The 23,749-nt window shown below is 44.3% G+C and overlaps 1 protein-coding gene across 6 annotated transcripts in view; it reads left to right on the forward strand.

The window, feature by feature from the left end:
* Positions 1 to 23,749, forward strand: part of Su(Tpl) (Suppressor of Triplolethal) — a 73,023-nt gene that overhangs the window by 40,341 nt on the left and 8,933 nt on the right. For 5 of the 6 annotated variants that reach the window (XM_022806999.2, XM_022807000.2, XM_086989545.1 and 2 more), the window contains one exon: positions 18,234 to 18,281. The exons of the other annotated variant lie outside the window; for it this stretch is intronic. In XM_022806999.2, the coding sequence (XP_022662734.1) occupies positions 18,234 to 18,281 (48 nt within the window). The remainder of the gene's footprint in view (positions 1 to 18,233; positions 18,282 to 23,749) is intronic. 6 annotated transcript variants of the gene reach the window in all.

Below are 23,749 nucleotides of genomic sequence, written 5' to 3' on the forward strand. Positions count from 1 at the left end.
AGTACTGATACCTGAGTATCTTTCTTCGCATTTACGTTTCATTCAATCGTTTGTTATGTCTGCACTGCCCTGGCGTTTTACTACCAGTAGAGTGAATGGTAGAACAGTTTACGTTAGATTCCGTATCGCCGTCCTTTAGTGGAGCTGGCTACGCAGTAGGATAGACGGTTGCGGCTACTGCGGCAGCTTGAAGCTTTCTTCAGTGTTGTTTGCTTTGCTAAATAGGTAGTTGTCGGTAATAGCGACGGTTGTAGTGTGGAAAAAATAATCCTTACGACAACGTTTCGCCGCCCCGATGTGCGAAGGAATAAAGAAAAGATTTTTGAGGGTCCTTTTTGTCGACCTGCTGTGGAATAGGAAATAGAGGGGAAAAAGAGGGAGTTCAGCGCCGGTTTCATGAATCAGTGGGCGTAAGGGGGCTCGAGGATGACGTAACATCTAGTATATTGATGTAGCAACAGAAACCGGATATCTCCTGTTATTTATCGATGTGTTACCAGCTATTATTTCTGGTCTCGCGCTGTGTGCTTCATGAAATCCCGCGGATTCTGTTGTCAAGATTTGCACTGCTGGCAACTATGGCGAGAACAGGTATGACGGAAAGAACACAACGATAAGAAGACGAATGTTTTCTTTTTTCTGTTTTCGTGAGTGTCCACCTGCGAAACGGGCCTCTACTTCTGACATCAGGTTCACTAGTGGAGCTTTGCTGGATGATATCACTTTTTGTCCAGACTTTGTTGTCGCTGTTGTTGTAGTCGGTTAACGCGCCAATGGTACACACGTCCCTCGCTCTTTCTCATCCGTGCGGTTTTCTGGACATATTATGGCAGTGTTTCTATTCATGCTGTACCCTTGCCCTAACTATTGTTGCATATCTGCCGCATATACCTGTCCATCTCATCATATTTCGATCCTTCGATAATGAAATCGAACGATTTGCAGATAGAACAGCAGCGGCGGCGGCGGCGGCAGCGGAACCTGCCAGCGTCAACAGCAGCAAACCCGCGTTACCCTCACATTTGCTGCGACGGCTACTGCTGCTAACCAATTTGTTGTCGACAAGAACAGCAGCAGCAGCAGCAAACATTATCACAGCACTGGCAAAAGCGTTGTCAATCAATTGCCACTAGCAACACCCAGGACAATTGATGAACTCGCGGCATCGCAGACAACAGCCGCTGTGTGTTTAATGCTGATGCTGTGGCGGCTGGGGTAAACCGCGCAGATGCTTATCCACCGTCATGTGTATGGCACTGACAGCCACTGTTGCGACTAGCTCGGATGGCAATGTTACTACGCTTGTTATTGATGCCACTGCTCTTGTTCTCGTCATGTGTGTTAATGTCAGTTACTTTTTATTCCTTCTCGCTGTTTGCGGCTTGCCCGATCTGACTGTGTTGCTATCGCATAGCCCAATGGAAAATAGGGACAAGCTAAACAAGGGTCGGTGATGGATGCGCTAGCCAGTCTGTTTTTGCTGCCCATAGTAGCCTCGCGGTAATCTGTTGTAGTAAGCCATATCGTCGCTGATGCCCAATGAAAGCTCTCGTAGTTTTTGTAGAACTAGTGGGGGAAGGGGGGGGGGGGGGTCGCTGTCATATGGACGGCTTGAGCGGGCAGCGGGGTTGCAGGCTCACAGTAATGGCTCTTCTATTTTTACTAGAAGAATATGTAACCGGCAATCGGGCTAGTTGTGGAGTACTAATCTTGCTTGCTCACTCGCAGACTTGCATAGTCGAAGGAGGTCATAGTCGGTAGTCGGTAGTTCGGTAGCCATAACTATTAGTGGCGACTCTGCGGCTGAGATGAGGTTTTATGGCAACCACTCTTTTTAGTTTTCGTTCTTCGTTTTCCCTTTCTCCTAATTTTACTGTTACCTGTGAGATTACCCCATATTTAGTCTCGCTCAACCACCCTTCGCTGTTGCAATGGAACTTTGTTGCGTGCATATTGTCTATACCTATTTGTCTGGCTATGCGTCAGCCTGTCCGCACTTACTAATCTATAGATATACTTAAATATCATCGATCTAGAGCTGTGCGCGCGTCTGTGGGAGTTAACGGGGTCGTGGAGAATGCGCGCCGCTCATGTGGTAATACCGCATTATTCGAGGGGTTCTAGTGAGAGAATGGCTGGTGAAGCAGGACCGCCGAGAAAACGCAATAGTCACGAATGGTCGAGTTCGTTTACTACAATGCACGCTGCGACCGACGTGGTGAAAGCGTATTACCACTATGTTTGCTATGGCATCCTCGCCGTCGTCCTCACAACTATGGTTGTAGCAGTAACAATATAAGCTGGCCATTCACCTTGGCCTCGCTGAATGTTGACCAACTGTCTGGATGCACACTGTGCCTGCGCTGTCTCCCTCAGCTCATCCTTTTTTTCGGCGCTCACTCAGTAGCCCTATCGGCTTCAATAGCACCGCACAGACACAAACAGCATCAGCGCCACCATCATAAGCAACAGCAGCACCATTAACAATGAATATAATCTTGCTGCTACTGGGAACTGTCGCTGTCGTGCGTGGCAGCGGCGCCAGCTACCAATACTGCTGCTGTTGCCGCTAGTTTGGCCCCTCAAGGACGACTGCTAGTTGTGCTTGTGGTCCCACAGCAGCAGCAGCAGCAGCAGCGACAGCGGCCATTGAGGCAGCCGGAGCGGCTGTTTCTGGTTGTGGCAATGGCGACTGCGGCCATGGCAGCGGTGACGCGAGAAGGAGGAGGAGGAGGAGGAGAAAGAGGAGGATGGATCACTGCTGCGGTCACCATATAGACTCACTGATAAGACTTGACATATCTATTTATATATGTATATAAAAACAGACAATGTTCCGGGCACAAATAGCAAGTTAGAGAGCTAGCATTACAAAGAGGCGTAATAAGCATTGGTGGAGTTATAACTGTCAATGGTTGACGCTACGAACATCGTTTTCACGAATGGCAGAGCCAACAACATTTCTGACCTTCTACCGTAAGGCAAAATTTTTTTGGCCTAGTAGCTCTTAATACTTCAACACTTCTTTGAGGCTGGTGGTTTTGAAGAAGAAGAGAATGAGACAAAAAAAGAGAGACGGAGTAAACACTTTGAGAAATACAATGACGCATCATGTGAATGATATTCACCCTCCCTATCGGCAAGTGAATACGTCCAGGTTAAACAGCACAGATACTTCGTACGACGTATCGAAATAGATTGTCACCAATATTTCAAGCGAGAGATTGAAAGCGCGGATATCAAAAACAGGAATCATTGGTAGATCGCTAAATGGGCGCTGGGCTCAACAGCTCAGTAACACTGATCAAGATACCCGCTGCAATAGGTCACATGCGCACCTATAGCTCATGATAAAGAGTTGTCGGTGCTAATCCGCACATCTGACTTGTCTGTGCCAATCGCAACCTATTCTTATATATTGTTCGTATCAGGATCGGCAGCGGTGTTCCGGCAAATAGACCCTAACAGATTCGAACCGCATATCCGTGATGAGAATCACAACGGTACAAATAATGCATTACATCACTGATCATGATGCAACGAAAGCTCGCACAAGAAAAACTAGGTGAGCTAGGGTATTTGGTTGCATGGTCTTCTAATTACAGTAGATTGCGTACAAAGCTCTTCGAGCTGAAGGGGCTGCTATGGAATTATCGTATACCAAGTCCTCGCAGAGTGATGGCACTGTTCTACTTTCGGGTGAGAAGCAGAATAAAAATCATGTATATGTTTGTTCTTTTGCGTGATATATATGACCCACGTGTCGCGTTGCCCCATGCATCATCCCATGGCAAAGCGTTGAATCGCTGTTGCCGGGTCGCTGTTGAACGACAAATAAACGCGGCTCCTTCCCTCGTTAGCGCTGCGGACGCTGTGAACAAGATTCGATGCAAAAGCGGCACTGCCTTCATAAAAAGTGCGAGAATGACGAGGTCATCATCGATGGTAAGAAGCAGTATTCACATCAGCGGCAGTGGCAGCACGGACATCACCAGCGTCACCTAATGTGGGAGTGTGATATTTACGGGTCTATCTAATAACCAAAGACGAGAAGGACAGTAAAAAACAATTTTTTGGCCCCTTGGCCTTTGTCTGCTGGACCTTTTTGCAGGTGGCAATTCGGAGCCATGTTCTTGGTGCTCCTTAAGAACCATACGATTACGAAGTACCCCGTCGCTAAATCCAAACAATGGTGATGGCAATAACAGCAAAAGCAAAAGTTATCGCTCGAAGTGAGCCATTTCGAATTCAGTCTAGAGTCATCGTTGCAATTATAGGAGCTGATTTACAAACTGAATCGGAGGTATTTGACGGCCATTGTTTACATGAAATAATGCTTCCTTTTTCTAAGTGTTTGACCTTCTTTCAAAAGCAGTCTACGCATACAGATCTATTTCTATTGCCACCGCTTCTGTTGATAGCGCGCATGCAGCTTCTCCGTGTCATTATCGATTTATCATTGCAGCTTTAAGTGAAACATCTGTGAGTGAACAAAGCGACAATGTTTGATACTGCCAGTTTCGCGTCGTCAACGTTCCGCGTCAGTGTCATCACGATTGTCGCCGTCAGCAGCGGCAGTAGTAGCCGCGTGCTAGACCGGCCACAGCAGCGTCAGAATCGGCTGCAGCCAATTCAATATGAGCGTTTTCTGGAAAACATCCAGCTAGCCATCGAATGAGTGATCAGGCCACGATCGAAAAACTCGACATAACCAGAACAGCAGCGCCCTCGCTGCTGTAGGTGTGACGACAATGCTTTAAACTGCATTGTAACGCATGAGTGATGCTGTTGATTTTCGAAAGAGATTAACGGTTCAAAGAGTGGCCTTCTGCTGCACCAGCAGATTTGCTATAACGATCAGCTCCGCACGGGCCGTACAGGCCAGTCATATCTTCTCTGTGTTGAAGCAGAAACTGGTCTAAAAAAGAATGCCGGTGTGTGCTGTTGTCACCGGTTAGCAGAATGGGTGCAAACGCGTTGAGCCAACCGGCGTAGAGGGAGAGAGGGGCGGGGGGAGGGGTAACGAGAGTGGAAGAGAGCGAGATGTGCTCGGGCACTCGCCTGTGCCTGTGTACCGTCGGCCGCCAGTGACTCTCATCCCTCGAGATAGTTGTCGCTGGGCAGGGATTACAGTCAATGCCGATCTGTCAGCGTCTACGGCCGTCTACTGTTATTACTGTGGCGAGACACGGATAACGTAAGAGCAAACGGGCCTCTCTCTGAAAACTGAGACAGTGGCAACGTAAACAACCATCAATACTCCTCGAGCCATCCATCTATTCTAGTCCAATGCAGTTCATCCGTAAAACTAGTCAGCCGAGCCGTTATTGCAGCAAAATAAGTTGCGAGCAGTCATCGGTACTATTTCTACTGATGACGAAAGATGGATCGTCGAGGACTGATTAGCAGCGGTCTTATCAGAAAGCTCACAGCCATCCTACGTACCTGAATATTTTACGTAAGGTATTTACTACACACAATCCGATAGCGGGAGGCGCTACTGAGTACACGTTATGATTTTTCAGATGAGATTATTCTGCTGCTGTGAAGTTTTTCTATTTTATGTAACTCGGTTTAAGCACATTAACTAAAGACGCACTAGATGCATAATGGATATATATGCAAATTGCCTGGAGAACGTCGTTTTGGCTATCTGTGTAACCCTACTATACACAGAAGACATAAGCTGACGTGAGGTATGGCTAAAATTGGGGCAAAATCTAAGCATGCTTGCAATTCCGAGAAGATACTGGCTAGTGGCAATTGGCCCACTGCCCAAGCCGTGATTGGTACAATTAATAACATCTGTGCTCGAGTAAGCATCCCTGCAAAACAGCATGAAATCGATTTATATATTGGTTTTTTTTCGTGAATTCAAAGGTTTTCTCCTGAGACCCGTCCCGACAAGTTCAATCAATGGTGACTATAAATGTATCGGAGAGCTACAGGCATACAAATAGCCCAAAGAGGTATTGCCAAGTTATTAGTGCTATTCTGCCGGAACCGTGGCAGCAGCACCGATGCTACCATCAGGGCAGGGCTGACTGTAAAGTACATTGGATACTACTAGTACTGCTGCTACTACGAGCAGTGGTAGAATGCAAAGGAAGGAAAGCTTGATTACGTGCACGATCTAACGGATACACGTGTGGCCTACTTAGTCTCGCCGAATTGACAATAGTTAACGAACGCACAAACGGGACCAGGGTTTTACTATCTACCAGTGATAGTCCTAACAGTAGCGTTGCGTCTGTACGATTACGTTTGTACGCCCTCGTTTCCGTGCTTAGCGCAGTATACCTACAAAGGTTGTATGTTGTGGGTAACTTCTATTATATACTAGGTACAAATTGCACGCTGAATACTATCGTAGCTTTCGACTGTGAACATGCTACTGGCTGTAAGGACCGGGATCATTAACTACAGTGGTAGATGTACATGTATTATGGAATACATTGAACCCTTTCGCAATAGCTCAGGAACTTCCGGCGCGTACTTCTAGGCCTTTAAAATGCAGCTCAACTGTGCCTAGAGCTCGATGTTATAAAAACTTATCCATAGAACTAGAGACTTCCTCACACTGGGCTTTAGCAAAAACGCGACCGTTAATTGGGCAAGTGCTTCGTGTTTTTATGCTTTCTGATTTACGGACGCCGATCTGAATAGCAGCTAAATAATATGATCGTCCCGCTGGCATTATCGTATCATGAAGTATGTTCTTATGATATGAATTTTGTCACATTCATATCTAATGCTGACCATTACCGAACGTAGCTACAGCGGATGGCGAAAAGGCACGATCCAGCATCAGCTAGAACTGCCCCTTCTACGAATTGATAACTTCGATGTAGAAATCGCATTGCTCATACCTGACGCGCCTCTTAAGCAGTCCAATTGTGCTAGAAAAAGGTAGAAGATGATTTACAGTTAACAGGTGCCGGCTATTGCCGTTATTCAAATATTAGCTAGTCACCGAACTACGAACTTAGCTTATGCCGTCATGTTTGCCCCGCCCGGTACAAATCGAATCGAGGTCAAAAATCATCTCTGTGTGTTTACCAACGCAGACTCCTATTCAGTGCTTCTGCTGTTGAGAATCAAAGAGTTACAAAGTTAAAAAACGAATTAATTGTGCGCGGGATGACTTTGACTAACTGGCAATACATGCGAATGTTTCTGATGGTCGGTCCGACGGATCGGATGAGCTACGGCGACAGGAAATAACCCCCGGCTGTTCTACTCCTCAGTGTGTCAACCGCGACCACGTAGAACGGATCATCACAGTAAAAAGCCAACTCCAGCCGGCGGATCAGCCAATCGTTAACTGGATACTACTCGCTCGTTCGTTCACTACTCTGAAACGAAAACCCACTTGGTCTATTCTCAGATACCGCCACACGACCGTACGCCAAATTCAATAGGGGCTTTTGTTGATAAGCATTGTTATACTTCAAGGCATGCATAGGTAACTTTGACGTCTAGTCAAACCAGTTACTTCTACGATGAGCTGGTTGAACTAGCGAGAGGTCAGTATACCGTCAATATAAATTGATTGCAAGCGAGTTCGAGCTGCTGTTGCTCTGTGTGCGCGAGTGGGGTTGGGGTTAAAGTGGCATGTGCCCATTTGAGCTTCGTCACCGTTGTTATTAACAAATGGCACAGCAGGAGCAAAGCTACCGCGAAGTAGACGATGGCAACCAGCTGAAAATTTGCTCGGTTGGCACACCTCGGCACACGGACGCTACACAGCTGGCAAGGGGCGGCTGGTATTCATACGATAGTATGGTATATCCTAAGCCATTCTGCTAGATAAGGCAGCATACTCAATGTACACATATTAACATTCACAAAATGATACCCAGCTGAGTCGCTCTGCGCATCATTCGTACATAATGTCATGAAAAGACATCGATCCGCTACGTACGAGTATCGATTGAAAAAAAAACTACTGACATTATCGAACGAAATTATTATAGTAGTAGAAGTTCATGCATCGTAGACAGGAACGCCACAGGACGAGCGTCGATAGTGGGCATCAGTGATGGATAATGGTGTTGAAGTGGAATCATGATGACAACGTGGACGTGCCCGGCCGTCTAGGCCAGTCGCCTGTGGTAGCTAAGGAGCTGATTAGAGAACAGTTTTACGCAATATCTCCGTTGCTTTTTTTTCCTTATATTTTCATGGTCGCAGTGTCATCGGATTGTTTTATAGTCTGCAAGAGTCCATTTCGTATCTGCAGGTGGTTATGCTTCACGCTGCTTCAACGAAGAAGAACTCTGGTTCACGATAATTGCGCAGTCGTACTCGAAATGTGTGCATGGTCTTCGCTATCTAACAGCCTAAACAGATGTAGCTGCTTGACATAATAGAATGGCGGATTACTTAACACCACTTAAGGCCATGCATAGTATATATATATGGAGGGAGAAAGACTGCTTCAGTTCCACCAGGTTGTCTGTTCTGTGATTAATATAGCTTTCGGTTCGTTATGTCGGGTATACGTGTGCAATATATCGAACCTGCTACAAGCTCGGTTGGAGCTGCAAATTAAGATGCATTGTTCTTTTAGATTTCAACACTGATTCGGTTGGGGCGAAGGGAATCCGGACGAAGTCCAACAGCCTCGCGGAAGACCAGAGCGCCTGTAGTAACTTAACGACTAAAAACTGGCAAATACTGCCGCGGCTTTTACGGCAAAGCCGCCACCCATATCTATCGATTTGGTGCGATGTCGATTCTGCCCAAGGGCTCAGCCGGACCGTAGAAAACAATAACCTCATTAGTTGTTTACGATATCGATACGCGTCGCAGAAATGTTTGATTTTACTTCAGTATAATAATGTTATGCTAAATTTCGTTATTAGTTGGTCGCCTGCAGCTGTTGAACAAGGGGGGACTATCAATGGGAGCAGCAAGCAAAAAGTTCCGTCTGTCTTGCGTAGCAGTTATTTTTTTTATAGCGAATAGAAGAAAGCATGTGAATTGTGTAGGTCGATGGAGGTCACAGAGTACTAATAAGCTTCTTACGGTATTGTCGAACTTGGTTGATGCAGAATATCTACGGTTAATCCGATTCAATAAGGCAGTATACGTTCGAGAGTATGTTTTGAGTACATTTCGTCGCAGTTTCTTAGTAGAAAATTGAACCCGTCCTCAGCATATAGGCGGAAGATAGCCGTCATCACATAGTAATAAGATGCTTTGTCTATTAAACCCCTTTCAACACAATCAAATAAGTGCAAGGAACGCCCCTTCGAAATCGTTGGCTGGGCCCTAACTCTGCTGATAAATCAGCTTTCAAGAAGACAAAGCAGACATTGTGGATCAGAAAGGTGACAATATGGCGATGGAAGGAGGGTATGCAGCATACGGACACGTATATGTGTAAGGCTTTAGCAACACCTGAGGTTTGTAGAAGCTTAGCTTGAACATTGAACAGTCGGCCGAACAGACACAAAAGCTGAGGAAATAAAAGTTGTCGTTGACAGTGAAAATATTTATTTCTATTGTCCCTTCGATAGCTGTTTTCTTGTTGGTTAAATACGCGGTAGTAAAACGCTTATATAAGATCATTAGTCCACGCCAGCTGCGGCTACCGCCGTGTGAAGGGCAAGGGATCAAGCTGCCGGCAGGCGGACGTTCAACGTGTCGATGCCGTCGTCTCAGTGCGCAGCGATGCGGGGTGGCTCGTGGCAGAGTTAGCGATAGTCGACAAAGCGTTGCGTACGGATCTATATCAACGGAAAGGCACAAAACCAGTGAGCTGCCGTACTGTACTATTACCATTGCCTGCTACTTTTGGTGCTACCGTTAGGAGAGCATTAATGAGTGAATATGAGAGCAGAAATTTCATTGAAAGCTTGTTAGTATCCGTTAAATTGCCGCAGTATGCGCTGATAGATTGAGACGGTGGCCGTTGATATTGCTATAGTTTTTGGCCAAGTACAAGTTTAAATAGCAGCTAGTCATATCCATTTTTACAGTAACTTTTGGCGTTCAGATGTTACGCAAAATGCCATCGACCGCTAGGCGGCATAGTCAGTATCGGTAATTCGCTCATCGATAGATTACGTGCTGCTTGGATTTGTTTACTACACATGTTATTTTATTTGCCCAGTCCGCGCTGTGATTCGGGTAAACTAGGGGCATTTGTTTGGCTACCCATGTGCCCATTAAATGACAGACTCGATTCCGAATATATGCTAAAATAACAGCGAAAAAAACATCATACAAAGAGAATCTTTTACTAGCTACTCGATGTCGTCAAAGGTTAAAATTACGATTGAAGCAGCCATGTTTACCATACGTAGATGTAAGTGGATGCTGACAGCGGCGTTGGAGCTGCATAGATATCTGGGCGGATAGGGGGCTTATTCCGCCCTCCTAAACATCGGTCGATTTGTCTCGAAAAGAGCATATTGGCTGGCATCTAAAAAGTGCTCCATAGTGAGCACGTCCGTCAACAGCCGTAGCCCACTCAGCATGCTCGATTGACAAAGCACACCACGGCAACAATCTGATTCGACCGAGTATTTTCGGACCCAGTCCGACGACCCAAAATGAATCCAGCGAGTATTTTGCGACATGCGTGACACTGTTTCAACCTGACGAGATGAAATTCTAACATTCACCATTATATGTGGTTACAGCCAATTTGGACTGTGAGCGCTTAGAGGTTTGGACTTGTGGGTAGCCGTCCACCTTAATGCAGGCGTGCTAATTAGGTCTGCGATGCGACATTTGCCCGCTCTAACTTCGGGTCGCTCTCATGAAGCTGGCAGAATTGGTAAAGCTAACGGCACGCGTCTACTTAAATCGGATTCATCTTCGTAAAAAGACTATCTTAAAAAAGAAAAACGCTAAACAGGCCTTTAGAGGACTAGTATCCATATGTCGATTCGCTGAACGGAAATAGTTGTACCAGTTGCCTGCTAGAATGAAATTGCTTCTTTTATCAGCTAATACTGGCTACCACTGTCTGGTGAGAGTCTGCAACTTCAGTAATTTTCTATGGTATCACCGTTTCACGCAGCACTGACGGACGGCTGAGGATCACCAAGCGACGGTTCTGGTAGCGGCCTGAATTTTTTGCACATTTTGAAGGATTTTATTTAAAAAGCGATTCCAGCAATCGGATAGATTTCTTGGGAGGTTCAGCAAAAATATCAGCTGTCACTGCGGGTTAGTGTGCGGTTCTTAACGCCAAATTGAACACTTTTTCTAAAAAGGAAAATTCCGCGCAGTCCGATAACGAAGCTTTTCATAAGGAACAAATAAGGAAACGCATAACAGTTCCATCAGGATCAAGCTGACTTAAAACGACATCCTGCTGGAAGTACTGGCCCAAAAAAATTAACTATAGTTAACTAAAGTGGATCGAACTGATCTGTCTGCTATAAAAAAAACCTGAAGGTTCTTAAAAAGCAGCGATTAATCTTACACGCCTGCGTTATGCCGTGGTTGCTGTGATTAGCTGGTATTGCAGCTGTTCCAAGTCAGGATTTTGCTTCGGAAACTGGGTTTTGTCAATTAATCTTCACCAGTGGGTCGGATGGAACCTGGCAATATTAAGTCTTGGCAAATCAGCTCCGTCAAATGCCTGTGCCGTCGTCGCTTTGTGTGATCAATGTCATCAATGGCGTCAATCAACCACCCAACGATCTGACCAGTTCGCTCGGTAAAGTTCAATCGCTTGATGGATTCGCTTGGTTTGTTATTTAGCTGCTTTTACCTACGAAAGCTCATTTTCTTGATACGTATGGCGGGAACGCCGTTGTGCATACACGCCAGTTGTGCGTGGCTTAATAGCTATTGTGGTCACGCTACCAAAGATACGATAACAGCGGTGGCGGCGGCAATAACAACGATGAAGTGAATGAATCTGCTGTGTATCATGCAACGACACTGGATCGGTTTTGAATTGGCCTTTGGCCGGCGTCCCGGCGACGTTCGCAGCTCAAGTCGGCCTTGAGCCGACGTCAAATCGAAATGCGTGAAGCGAAACAAAGCTCACCGCTGAAGAGACAGACGTCAGCAGCGTCTTTGTAGTCGACCGCGAAAAAGATAGAATTTCGACTGTAGTTTATCTTTACAATGCTCTCTGTAAGGCTTTGCTACCCAGTGTTAATGGTGGGGACGAGTAAGCAGAATGTCGCATAAAACGTTGCCAATCGAAAGAGACATGAACCACACAATGGCATAGTTACTAAGACAATTGAATTGCATACACAGACGTTCTACAAATCTAGAGGTACGGAACGATCATATCGTTTTACGCAGAGGCATTGAGTACGTATAGGTCAGCGTAAACCAGCATCTTGTCACAGTTACGCTTCGCAGGTCTGATCGTGTACGTTTACCAATTTGTTAACAATTTTATTCATTGTGTTACACTATTTGTGGCAATTGTTGCTGCTATAGCAAACGATACGCTTAAGCGTCTCAAGACCTCTACATGATGCTTCTGACAAGTTTTGACAAGTGGTTTTCGAAGTATGCTGGATACACCACAGGTTTTATCTACTATTTTTTGTACGAACTAGATGATCTGAAACCTGCTGTTTCACCTATTGAACTGTGACCGAAAATAGCGCAACCGATGTTAGCTTGACTTAGATAATGTCGACATATTATGTACGTAACTACTTATCTCGATAGTAGCTACTTCATTGTATCCTAATTTGAGGTTCTGACCGAACTGCGTTACCTGGTATATATATTTCTGTGTGTGTGTGTTTGTCCTATCCATAACGTGGTACGTATAGCGTAGCATGTTTACACCGTGCGTCCACAAGCCGCACCTTTACGACCTGCGCCGTATCTAATACGACCTTATCGAAGATGGTTTGTTATATCGTGTTTTGTTGGCCAATTATTTCGGTCCCAGTCCCAATCATCTGCCCTTAGTTCGCTCATTAACTTTTCTTTTTGTTTGTCGTCTTTATTGCGGTAATCACATTTGAGAGCGTCCGCTTTACCCGCCTGCCGGCTATAGAAACAGTAGTGTTTATAGCAAAATGAGAAATTGCAACGTACGCCGTTCCGTCGCCGTTGAGGAAAAACAGTCGTCATGCCGCGTCATCATCATACGACGGTGTAGACAGTTATGGCTAAAAGCTGGCCGTGATGGCATTGTAATTTTCGCGTCGTCATCGTGTTTAGGTTCAGGTGTAATAATCATATAAATTGACATTGAACGGCCATTTACGCCTCACGTAGCTAAGTTTGTCTAAGCTATGCGAACTTCTAGCCATTGATGATAGGCTAGTCTTCCTCAAGAAGACTATGATCTTATGACAATACTGTTAACAGATTGGCTTGGGCATAATTTTGCTTCGGGGGACGATTGTTTTCGATGATTTCGAATACAATACGAGTAGCTACGATTTCAGCTATTCTTGCCCCACTCTGGCGGTAGAAAAAACTGGGCACATGTTAACGAAATATCAAGCGAGACGCAGCGACACACCGAAATCGTTCGGCGGTGAAACCTAACGGTTTCACCGCCGAACGATTTCGAATGATTTCGATGTGAACCAGATTCTTATGGAAAGTAGTCAGTCGCTCGAAAATTACTTGCAGAATGACCCATAACTGCAATGGCCAACTATAGCAGTCACAAAAAAGCCGATAGAAGAATAAAAAAGGGCAATGTTACCGTTGAGCGGACACGGTCTGTCGTTAGAGTAAACCCCACGATTATTATTGTTTCATCTATTACCATATTGTAGGTCTGGCTGTTGTAATGACAACTCCACACGATGTGTCACACCCAGCAACTTTCTATGAGGTCCGTCTGCCCCCCCCGGAATCGATGGCCGAAAATCTGAAAGTAATTGATGCTCTAGACTCCTATTACAATATTATTCCTCGCTGTTGCTATTAGCAACATTTTCAGCTACAGTCATTTTACTCGATGTTACGGTTATTCGCTGTTGGGGTAGGTGCTGGTGGGACAAGCCACCTCCCACTTCGCATCATAATCGCGATAACTGCATTCAAATATTCTATGGGTCGTGGGCAAAATGCCTCTACCAAACAGGCTGTTTCATTCAGGCAACATTCTCTTAGTCACAGTAATAACTATGATGATGCCCTCCCTTGTTTAAGTAACGACTTCCTGTTAGCAATTAACAGTGTATAGATGATTAACGGTAGAAAAAATCCCGACTTTGTTATGTTCGAAATATATATATTCGACCATGTGCTGTGTCTCCTCACCATAAACGAACGTTACACCGGCACTTGGTAGCAGTGGAAATTGAGCAAAAGTTGTTACTTTATCAGACGGTATAAGATATCCTTGAACATCTGTCGATACACTGATGTATTTGCCCCGGGTATGGCCGCCGAAGCATAACGTCAGAACGATACCATCCACTCCATACTGACTGATGGGAAGTCTTATCGACGTTGTGCTTCCGTCATCCGCTCTGCCTCATAAAGATTAGCAGATGTTTTTTTTATACAACAGTGTCCGAGCTCGAACGCTTCGAGCGGTTTAGAATACAAGAAGTAGTCACTCGTTAATATATACTACAAGGGATCTCCAAGCAAAAGGACTAGATCTGCTTTTGTTGAAACAAGAGTGTCGTTGTATTGAAAAAGTAAATAACAGTATTGTATTTTTTAGTGAACACTTTTACCTAGTCCGACACATCTTGTTTTCATTGTTTCTATGGCAACGTGTATCGAAATGGTCTTTGACTGTATTGTACGGAGAGCTCGGGATTTTCCTGCCGTGTTTGCTGTCTGTATATGGACTTCTGGAGGGCAAACTTTCTCAAGATGTATCGAGCGACTATCAAGCGCATCATAAGGATCTAGAGACTGTACATTGCTCAAGATAACCAAAAAATGGCTTAATCGCCTTTTCGAGGGAACTCTTCATGCGAACGCTAGACGCGCGTACGTTTGTCCTGCATTGGTCTAAAATACTAAAGAATGCCATTAGCAATGCAGCATAAGCATCAGCAGCGTCGGCCTATCTGTGGGGTTTTCATAATTAAGTTATTAATCGTAGTCGTTTTTTTTCTTGATTTGTTGTAATTAGTAATCGTTTACGCTTCGTCTGTACGTGATGCCTGATTTTAATAGGTACATAAATTAGTTATCTTTAGTGTGCTGGTTCCTTCCTTGGCGTCTTCAAGTTGCACAGTGTGGTTGATTTTTTCAACGCTATTGATGCCCTGACAAGTGCCTAAAGTGCGCCTAGAAACAAAGCGGGACAGTAGGTTTACTTCATCTGGTCTACTGTAAATGTCTTCGAAGCAAGCTGGCCTTAAAGGCGTTCAATTTTTCATAGCTAGTAGATTGTCAGAGAACTGGCCCGCCTGTAATCTACAGCTAAACTTGTAGCAGCAAGTTTTCCATTAATGAACGCTATAATCGATTAAATTTTTTATCACATCGATACGTATTAACTTCCATTTGATAGAGCGCACGCTCCCTTTGCTATGATAATAGTGGTAGCAACCACTACTCGCTACCATCACTCACAAATGTGAAGGACGCTACGACGATCCGAACAATACAAACCTCTGTGGGATAGACAATATTAACATCTAAACCGTTAATATATTAACTACAGATGTGCTTGTCAGTGCCGGTCAAATAGTGTCGATTCTATGAGGGGGCATTATTTACAACAAAACAGAAACACTGAAGCCGCAGCAGGGAGCAGAGCATGATCTACATGTTCTGCTGCTCCCTACTGCGTTTACTCGTTTGCCTGTCTAGGCCGCCTCTTCTAGTGACGCGCTAATCACTGTACTTCGTACTGGGGCACTAACTAATTCGTTTGTCGTCCGTCCGCCCGCCTGGTTGTCCGCCACTATCCGTATAGACATCTCTTCTAACGAATGATGGATGACCGGGCAAGTGATGCTATTGTTTCCATGCTCTACAGGCGGACAGATCGTGCTGCCCTGACCAAGCCGAGAAGCCGTTGCAGGCTCTCGTGAACGAACCTGCTAGGGTCGGAGCACTTTTCTATTTGGTATGATATGATATGATGGTAATAACTGCGGCGCGGCAGACAGGCTGCGACAGCAGCGCCAACATGAACAACGATAGGGGCAGTCATCATGGTAGCTTGAACATTCGGCAGTTGTCGGCCGTGTAACTGGCGATGGCCGCCAGGTGATGATTGTCCGATCGTCACTAGTGACGAAGTCCGGCCGACACCGAGTATTCCATAGGAGTTCTTTATAACGGAAGATGCTGCTAGCGGCGGTAGCAACGACGCTTGCTTCGGTGTATCCATGCGACTATCGTAGGGTCGTGTTTGTGGCGGACTTGACGGAAGTGCCACTTACGTACTACTACGGTTATTAGTGTAAAATATCGCTTTTGCTGTCATTGTTGATTTTGATAATCGCGTAATACTGGCGTTACCGTTTATGTGGTCATGAATGTGGCCATATCGGCAGTGATAACGATGATGGTCGCTACGATACCGGCCATTAGGACACGATGAAGGTCTACTCCTTCTACATTGCCATTATTCTAAAGCGACCTCCCCCGTTATCTTGAATGGGAACGTCGATGGTCATAATGATGCTTTCTGCTGCACAGTGGTTTCAATTGAGAACGCATTCGATACATTGTATGTATAGTTACAGTGGGAGTTTTTGCCCGTCTGTAGACAAAAAAAAATCAGTTGCCCCCATTAATTGGGGATTCCGATGGCAAGGGAACACGTTTTTCCCGTGCAACCTTTTGACTATAGTAGCCGTCATATCTCTGCCCCTGTGCAATTGTCTTACTTGTGCGCGATTTCGGTCTTGAGTGAAGACAAAGTTGAAATCTTTTTTGTTTTCGAAAATGAGGCTGAGTAAATAGGTGTCGTACGAGAGCCGAAATGGTGTTCTAGTAAGATATTATTGATCTTATCCTATTTTCCCTCTTCCTCTTCGTTTCCAGTTGTCCTTGACTGGCCGTTCAGCTAACAACGAGAATGCTTTAGCGTTATGCTTATTATTATGCGACAAAAACAGTAGCAATTTTTCCCAAGTATGTAAGCAATCCGTTCCGAAGTGGGTTCGAAAAGTGTGTTATCTTCACCTTTTATTTTCATAGTTATTACGATGACCATCATCATCGTTTAGAAAGCTGTTCATCGACGAAGGTTTTTATGTAAGCCGATCGATTCTGATGAGTATTTGTATTTCAACGGAGCCTCCAAGATCGCTTCACACAGAATCGTTATTTAGCGTACTTTTGAAACACAGGATTGGAATTGTAGGACGCGATCAATATGATAATATTGTCGTTGATTTATTTGACGAAATTAAAGCGAGGCAATCATCATAGGTACGATTATTCTATCTGAGCGTTTTTTGCGTCGAAAAATTTATCGACCGTCGCGAATAATGTGGTAATTGTTTTCTCGTGCTGAGATAAACTATTTAAATTAATTGTTTCTAACGTTACGGCAAGCTTCTCTCTCATCTCCTTCTTCTTCTTCTTCTAGGTCCTGAATCAGCACCTACGTTTATGGGCGTATTAAAGGGGAAAAGACAAGCTAGGACATTTGAGGACCACTTTATTTTTAGACGATTGTGTGGGAAGAAATTTGAACAAAGCTTGTCCTTGACTGTAGGCAAATCTTTCACGAAGCCAATGATAATGTACACGCCCTATATCATACGAGTTAGAATTTTGGTTGTAACAACGCCCGCCATCATGATAGCTAGCATTTAGTATGAAGTATGAATACACATGCTGAAGTAACTGTCGTGTCTTAAAGGAACAACACTGTATCAATCGCATGTCGGATCGGAGAACGAAGTAATACTTGAAAACCAATTATAAGGACGTACTTCTGTGATAAGAAAACTGGAATATACAAAGTAACGTGGAGGCCACGGGTTCAGTGGCTGTTGCAAATATCTGTTTGCTTCATAATAAGCACAGCTTTATGACGTCGCCCATGTCGTAATTGGGCGGCGATTGTCAAAGCAACAGTTAATCGGTGAAGTTCTCGAATTGGTTTACGGGACGGATGTGTCAGGATATGTCCTACAATAGGCAACGTTAACCATGGGTACCATAAGCCCAGCAAGAACAGCGAACACCTTCGAATCGAGTTTGATCGCAATATCGCTGCGGACGGTTTATCATGTAATAGAATATGCGATATAGGAGCTGTAGGACCGTTCGTGCTTTCCGAAAAACCTGATCATTACATACGCGGATTAGTAACGTATGTTGGTTTCTTTCTCTTTCAGAATGCCACAGCCCGAACTGCGTCGATTAAGTTCGACGGGAACACAGGGGTAAGTTAAGATGGACCAATGATATACTTCGCTTACCATTAGAGCTTCAACTAGTATCGAAAGAAACAGACAACGCAAATATTGCGATAAAAAATGAGCTACTTTGCACTATTTTCTGACTTATGTCGTCAGGGCTTCATTTAACTTCAGTCCCATGTTCCTGCGTATTTGGACCGAGTTGAAATTGCTCAGTTGCGCCAGTGATCTCTTCTTAACCCTCGCTTCTTTCGTTACTTAAACGGATACTAATTGATCGAAGAGTAACCGTTCTAAAGGACTCAGGTAGTTCACATATTAACCAGTTGACCAAACGGGCTTCTGGTAAATACTCACTATCAAATTCAATGAGTCTTGTCGTAATAATCATTTTGATGAAAGCTTTGATTGAAGTCATTTTGAAGGACTGGAGTATATGAACTTAGTTTTTTGTCGAGTTTTCATCTGTTGATATCGCTTTAATATAAGCTGACTGTTATTTGCTACGCGGATCAATCATGCGGGAAACGCGTTCATTCAGATTATAATATAGACGGACGAACCGCGAAAATTCGTGTTTGTATGGGTCGTTTCCAAGACACGATCGCCGATCTCTGTAAAAGCTGCACGCCCGCCGGGCAGACCCGTTTGTTGTCGAGGCCAACGCTCCGGGAAGTTCGATTACTACACGGCTGTCGTCACGGTATCGGTCTCTAAGCTATGATGTCCATTAGGCGTCTATTCGATAGAGCCTGGAAAAGATCATAACAGGAATAGGTGCTTTTGTTCTATAACTAGTTGTTGTTAATAGGGCGCGCATATGGCGCCCGTACCGCGAGCTGCTTATATAGACACCGCCGACGTACGGGTTGGACAAGCATATAATAAAGTCAAACTGTTGTTTTTTGTTGTGGTAACGCAGCGAGTCAGATTTCGATTGAGCTCTTGTTGAGCTGAAGACATAGACTGATCCGATTCTCTCTGAAAATTTCAGTTGCGCTGTAATCGGCTGTGCAGGGTTTATCGGCCATCGGCTTGGTCAGAGGATGTTAATCTGAACATCAAAGACAGTGTAGCTTGTAGAGGGGCAGAACTTGTTCTGATTCGGAAAGCGGCCAGCACAATAACACAAGATATATACACCAGTATAAGTATCTTTCATTAAAAATAAATGATGGCGAAGTTAGCCAACAAAAAAAAACACATTTAGAATAAGGACAACGATTGAATGCCAGTCGGGTGTAGTGGTCGTCTGTCTAATAGACGTAGATGTATTTGGAGGGCACCAAAAAAACAGTTAAAAAAATCGAAATACAAAAGTACCTACATCAAGATTGGCTTTCTTTACTTTCTTGTTGAAGGCCTCGCTAACGATCACGGAGCCGGGTCAATGTTACTGGCAACTGTGGACATCTGGTAACAACGCTAATTCAGGGATGCATTTTGTACTTCGCTACAAACATACCATTGAGCACCATTGTTGTACAAATCAACAAACGAATTACCAAGCAGTAGATAAAATATGACCTATTATTTACTACTTTAATTCAGCGGCTGAACGCTGAATGCTTTTATAAAATAAATCAAACAGCAAAGCGTAAATAGGTAACAACAGGCTAACAGAGAAACATGAAATGCATGTATACAATGAGAAAACTTCACGCCATACATCTATCTTATATAGATCTCTGTTTCTTCAACAGGAGATCTATATAAGACAGATGTATGGCGTGAAATAATATCTTATATTGTTTCTTTAACAGGAGATTAATAGAACAATTTTTATAGTTTATTTTCAAAATCAGTAAGTTAAATAATCAATTAATTAAGTTACAGTTAAAGTTTACAGTAATTAAAAATGTTCGTAGATTTTCCTGATTAGGGGTATTACAATTTTTGAAAGTTGATGAAATATGACGATTTAAGAATGAATATCCTTTGAAGATACCGCGTAAGCAACCCGTAGTACCTAAACCAGTTCCGTCCTAAAAATACTGCTCTGCAACGGTAGCGTATGCCAATGACTGTGACGATGGCTAAGTATTTTTTCTTTGTTATAAAGATGATGGTATTATTTCTTCGGTGAACGAATAAATAGTTCTATAGAAGAAAAGGTACGGTTGGGTTCTATTACAGTTCTCTGCAGGGCTGGCTTCAAACTACTGATTTTCTAAACATCGTTATGTATACATACACCGCAGATGCTTCCAACGCGTTCCGTTCTTCTATAACGTCACTGAGCATTTGGCTACCCTTCTGCGGAGCGCAAATAAGTCCCTTGAAAGGCTGCATCGATTTCTATGGCCGGTAGCACAGAACGATGCGCGAGTTGGGAACGTTACGCTCTATGAGTCCATAAAATGTCATAGTAAGGGTATTAATGTGAGCAGCAGCAACAGATAGATATTCACCGTTACGAGTATAATTATCAACTTTGTTCTCAAAAATATATTGTAGTTAGATGAAACAGGTCATCTGGACAAACGGTGCTCCCGTTTCAAAGCAAACGTAGGTTCAGTAGTCTGTCACCTACATGTATTTGTATACGCCATTTTTTCAACTCTCTAATATAGAAACTTTTGCTAGTTGTCGTTGGTGTTCCATGGCGATTCCAGACATGAGTGTTTGGTTCAGCAGCAGTGAACGATAGCGACTTCAATAGTATGCACATGCATACGTGCATATCATGTACAGAGATAGCACAAAGCAGCAGAACAATACTAACTCTGGCCAGCTTCTGCTGTAGACTCTGTCATCTGCGGCGACTGTTGCACAATCGTTCGAAATTGTTCTCGGTTACTACTGGGTGTTTTCGGCCGCCCGTTTATTATTGGACAGAACTGCTGGCTTCTGTGATCGCTGTTACCGTATCCTGCTCCTTCTAAACTGTATCGTTCTGCAGCTAGGATGTGCACGTGTGCCTGAGTGTATTTTGCTTAAATGATATCCTTGGACTCGGTTCGTTGAGAACTTACTGTAGTTGCTGGCTTACTAGTTAGCCGTGACGTATGATTGAAATTGACTGAAGTTACCAATTAACTGCGCGCAAGGTTATAGGGACAGAACAATGATAATTTACTTAGAGCGTCGGGGCACCGCAACCGTCAGGGCTCTCCTCTTCGTCAATAAACGAGACGAACTTGGACAGAAGCTTGCTATGATCGATCAGACGCTTCAACGGAGTACGGACAGATCGTTGGACGAGCCGCTAAATAGCCAGCCAGTCAGCCAGCCAGCCAGCGAGCCAGCCAACTAAACTATACAAACTGAACGGGTGTGGTAAAAACCGTGGACAAAGATGAAAGCGGGAGATAATAAGCGACAAATGACGTACGAGATATCTCCAGCCTACAGCAGTAAGGCACCCCCTTCTGTCCAAGCTGGCCATTTCACTGTGAACGTCATCATTTCTAGTGACCGTAGCATAATTTGCTTCGCCAAAGCACGATTCTACGGTAGTATGAAGATTGCAGAATATCTCGTTCAAGCATCTTTCACAGAAATTGTACAGAAGTTAGGTGCATTGCAATTTATTCCATACGCTGGTGGATGACACGAACGTTGTCCTGTAATTGTTGGAGGCGCTGGGCCTATCATTATTCGAATGACTTGTATTAGTAGCTAAGGGATGACCTGAAAGGGGTGAGCAAGATAATCTCAACCGCATTGTTAGCAGTATCAACGTTACTATACAGCTCTAGGGATGTTAAATTTGGCGATAGCGGTTTAACGCTGGTACTTCTGAAAGGTGCGGTGTTATTGAGTACGGCCAATTTCGGGGATGTATCGGGGTGTGTAGCGCGTATCGTACGCCTAACGAAACATTGAATGGGTCCTCAAAGATGTATATATATATACAGCGCCTTATCATAGGGTCAATAAATTGTTGAATCATAGTAATTATATGGTATATGTAATCGACACCATTGTGTCGATGAAAATGACTATGATTCAACAATTTATTGACTCATAAGGGGCGCTGTTATTTTTGTTCCTATTAATATTCTCCAGCAGGCGTCCTTGTACGGCACAGCTGTCGTCGAAGGAGTTTCCGATACCGGCGTTGCGGTTCTTCCATTGCAAGTTTTTCGAATCCAAAAATTAATGACACAAAAGTATCGTGTCGTCCTAAGTGGGCGATGTAACGTCGTCGTTACATTTGGTTGCGTAATAGGTAGTGTTTGGCGTGTTTCGGGTCGTTGTGTCGACGTATTTATTCCCGTAGAAATGGCGTGTGATTTCCCGCAGCATTGTCTGGGTTACGGTGCTAAGTGCCACTCTGACGTGATTAGGCTATATTGTCGCAGGTTTCCAATTGCCGGAACTATAGGCACTAAATTTTTAGCTAGACAAACTAGTTTATTAAGGATCATCTAGTTCTTAACGTTATTGAGCTCTGCTGAGAAGGTTATGACAAGGCTTACTGAGCAACTCAAGTCTCATCGAAGAAGAGTTGTGCAGTTCTAAACAGCGAAAAGTATTTACTGACAACGGATATTTTTCCTGCAATATCCAGCGAAAATAATTAAATTCAGCATAGTCGAGAGTGGAACGGTTATGGTCTAGGTTAGACTCGAGTCAGGATACCAGCACAAACAATTCTCAGGAGTGTGTATTTTCTGTCCTCGCATTATAAGACAGGAGAGCATTACTGCATTGCCCTGCTATAGCGTATTTTGGTTTTGTTACCGATTGTCAACGAGTCGGTGGTAATGGATTCGTTCTCGGGACACCCTAACCTTAAATGCTCGTTAGATGTTACCCATTACCAGCGGCAGCAATAGCACAACGTCCTAAGAACTACTACGATTACGATTATTCATTAAATTTGGCTGTTTCGGTCTGTTCTTCTACGTCGTTTCCGTAGTTTTTCTTTAATTTTTATCATTCTCACTCTGCATCATTTTTGTCGATTTTTCAAACTTGGGCTTTGTCTGCCTGAGTTGCCTAATCGCCCGTCCACCGATCTGTCAGATTGGCGAGCTACGTACGCGTTTTCCCCTGATTCCTCTACTCGCTACTGTATAACCGTCTGCGTCAATTTTACGTTAGCAGTTGCTCTAACGACTGCACATCGGCGAACGGCGCAGTGACGACGCCCCGAACGGCCAAACAATGTCTTGAATAGGATAGCTTAGTTGATGGTATCTTTCGGGTTTTTTTTTCGCAATCATTACCAGCTTTTTCCGCTGGTTCGCGCAGAAGACGCTATAAATAGAAGCGGCCTGACAACAGTAACAGGAACGGCCCGAGGCCGTTTTCTTGTGCTAGTGCGCAGAATCGCATCTGTATCGTTATCACCGCTTAGTTTGAGCTCGTATAGCAATCAGCGGGATGGCGAAAGCCATCATTTATATTAACGACTGCGACTGACCCACAACCGCTTGGGACATGCACAGGAGGTTTACTCAGGCTCATTATTTTGTAACGGGTGTGTCTGCTGGCTGGAGGAATGTTAGACAAAGGATGAAAACTGGTAAGTAGATTGTTCA

Source organism: Varroa destructor, unplaced genomic scaffold (assembly GCF_002443255.2).
Source record: "Varroa destructor unplaced genomic scaffold, Vdes_3.0 BEIS01000005.1, whole genome shotgun sequence".
NCBI lineage: Eukaryota > Metazoa > Arthropoda > Arachnida > Mesostigmata > Varroidae > Varroa > Varroa destructor.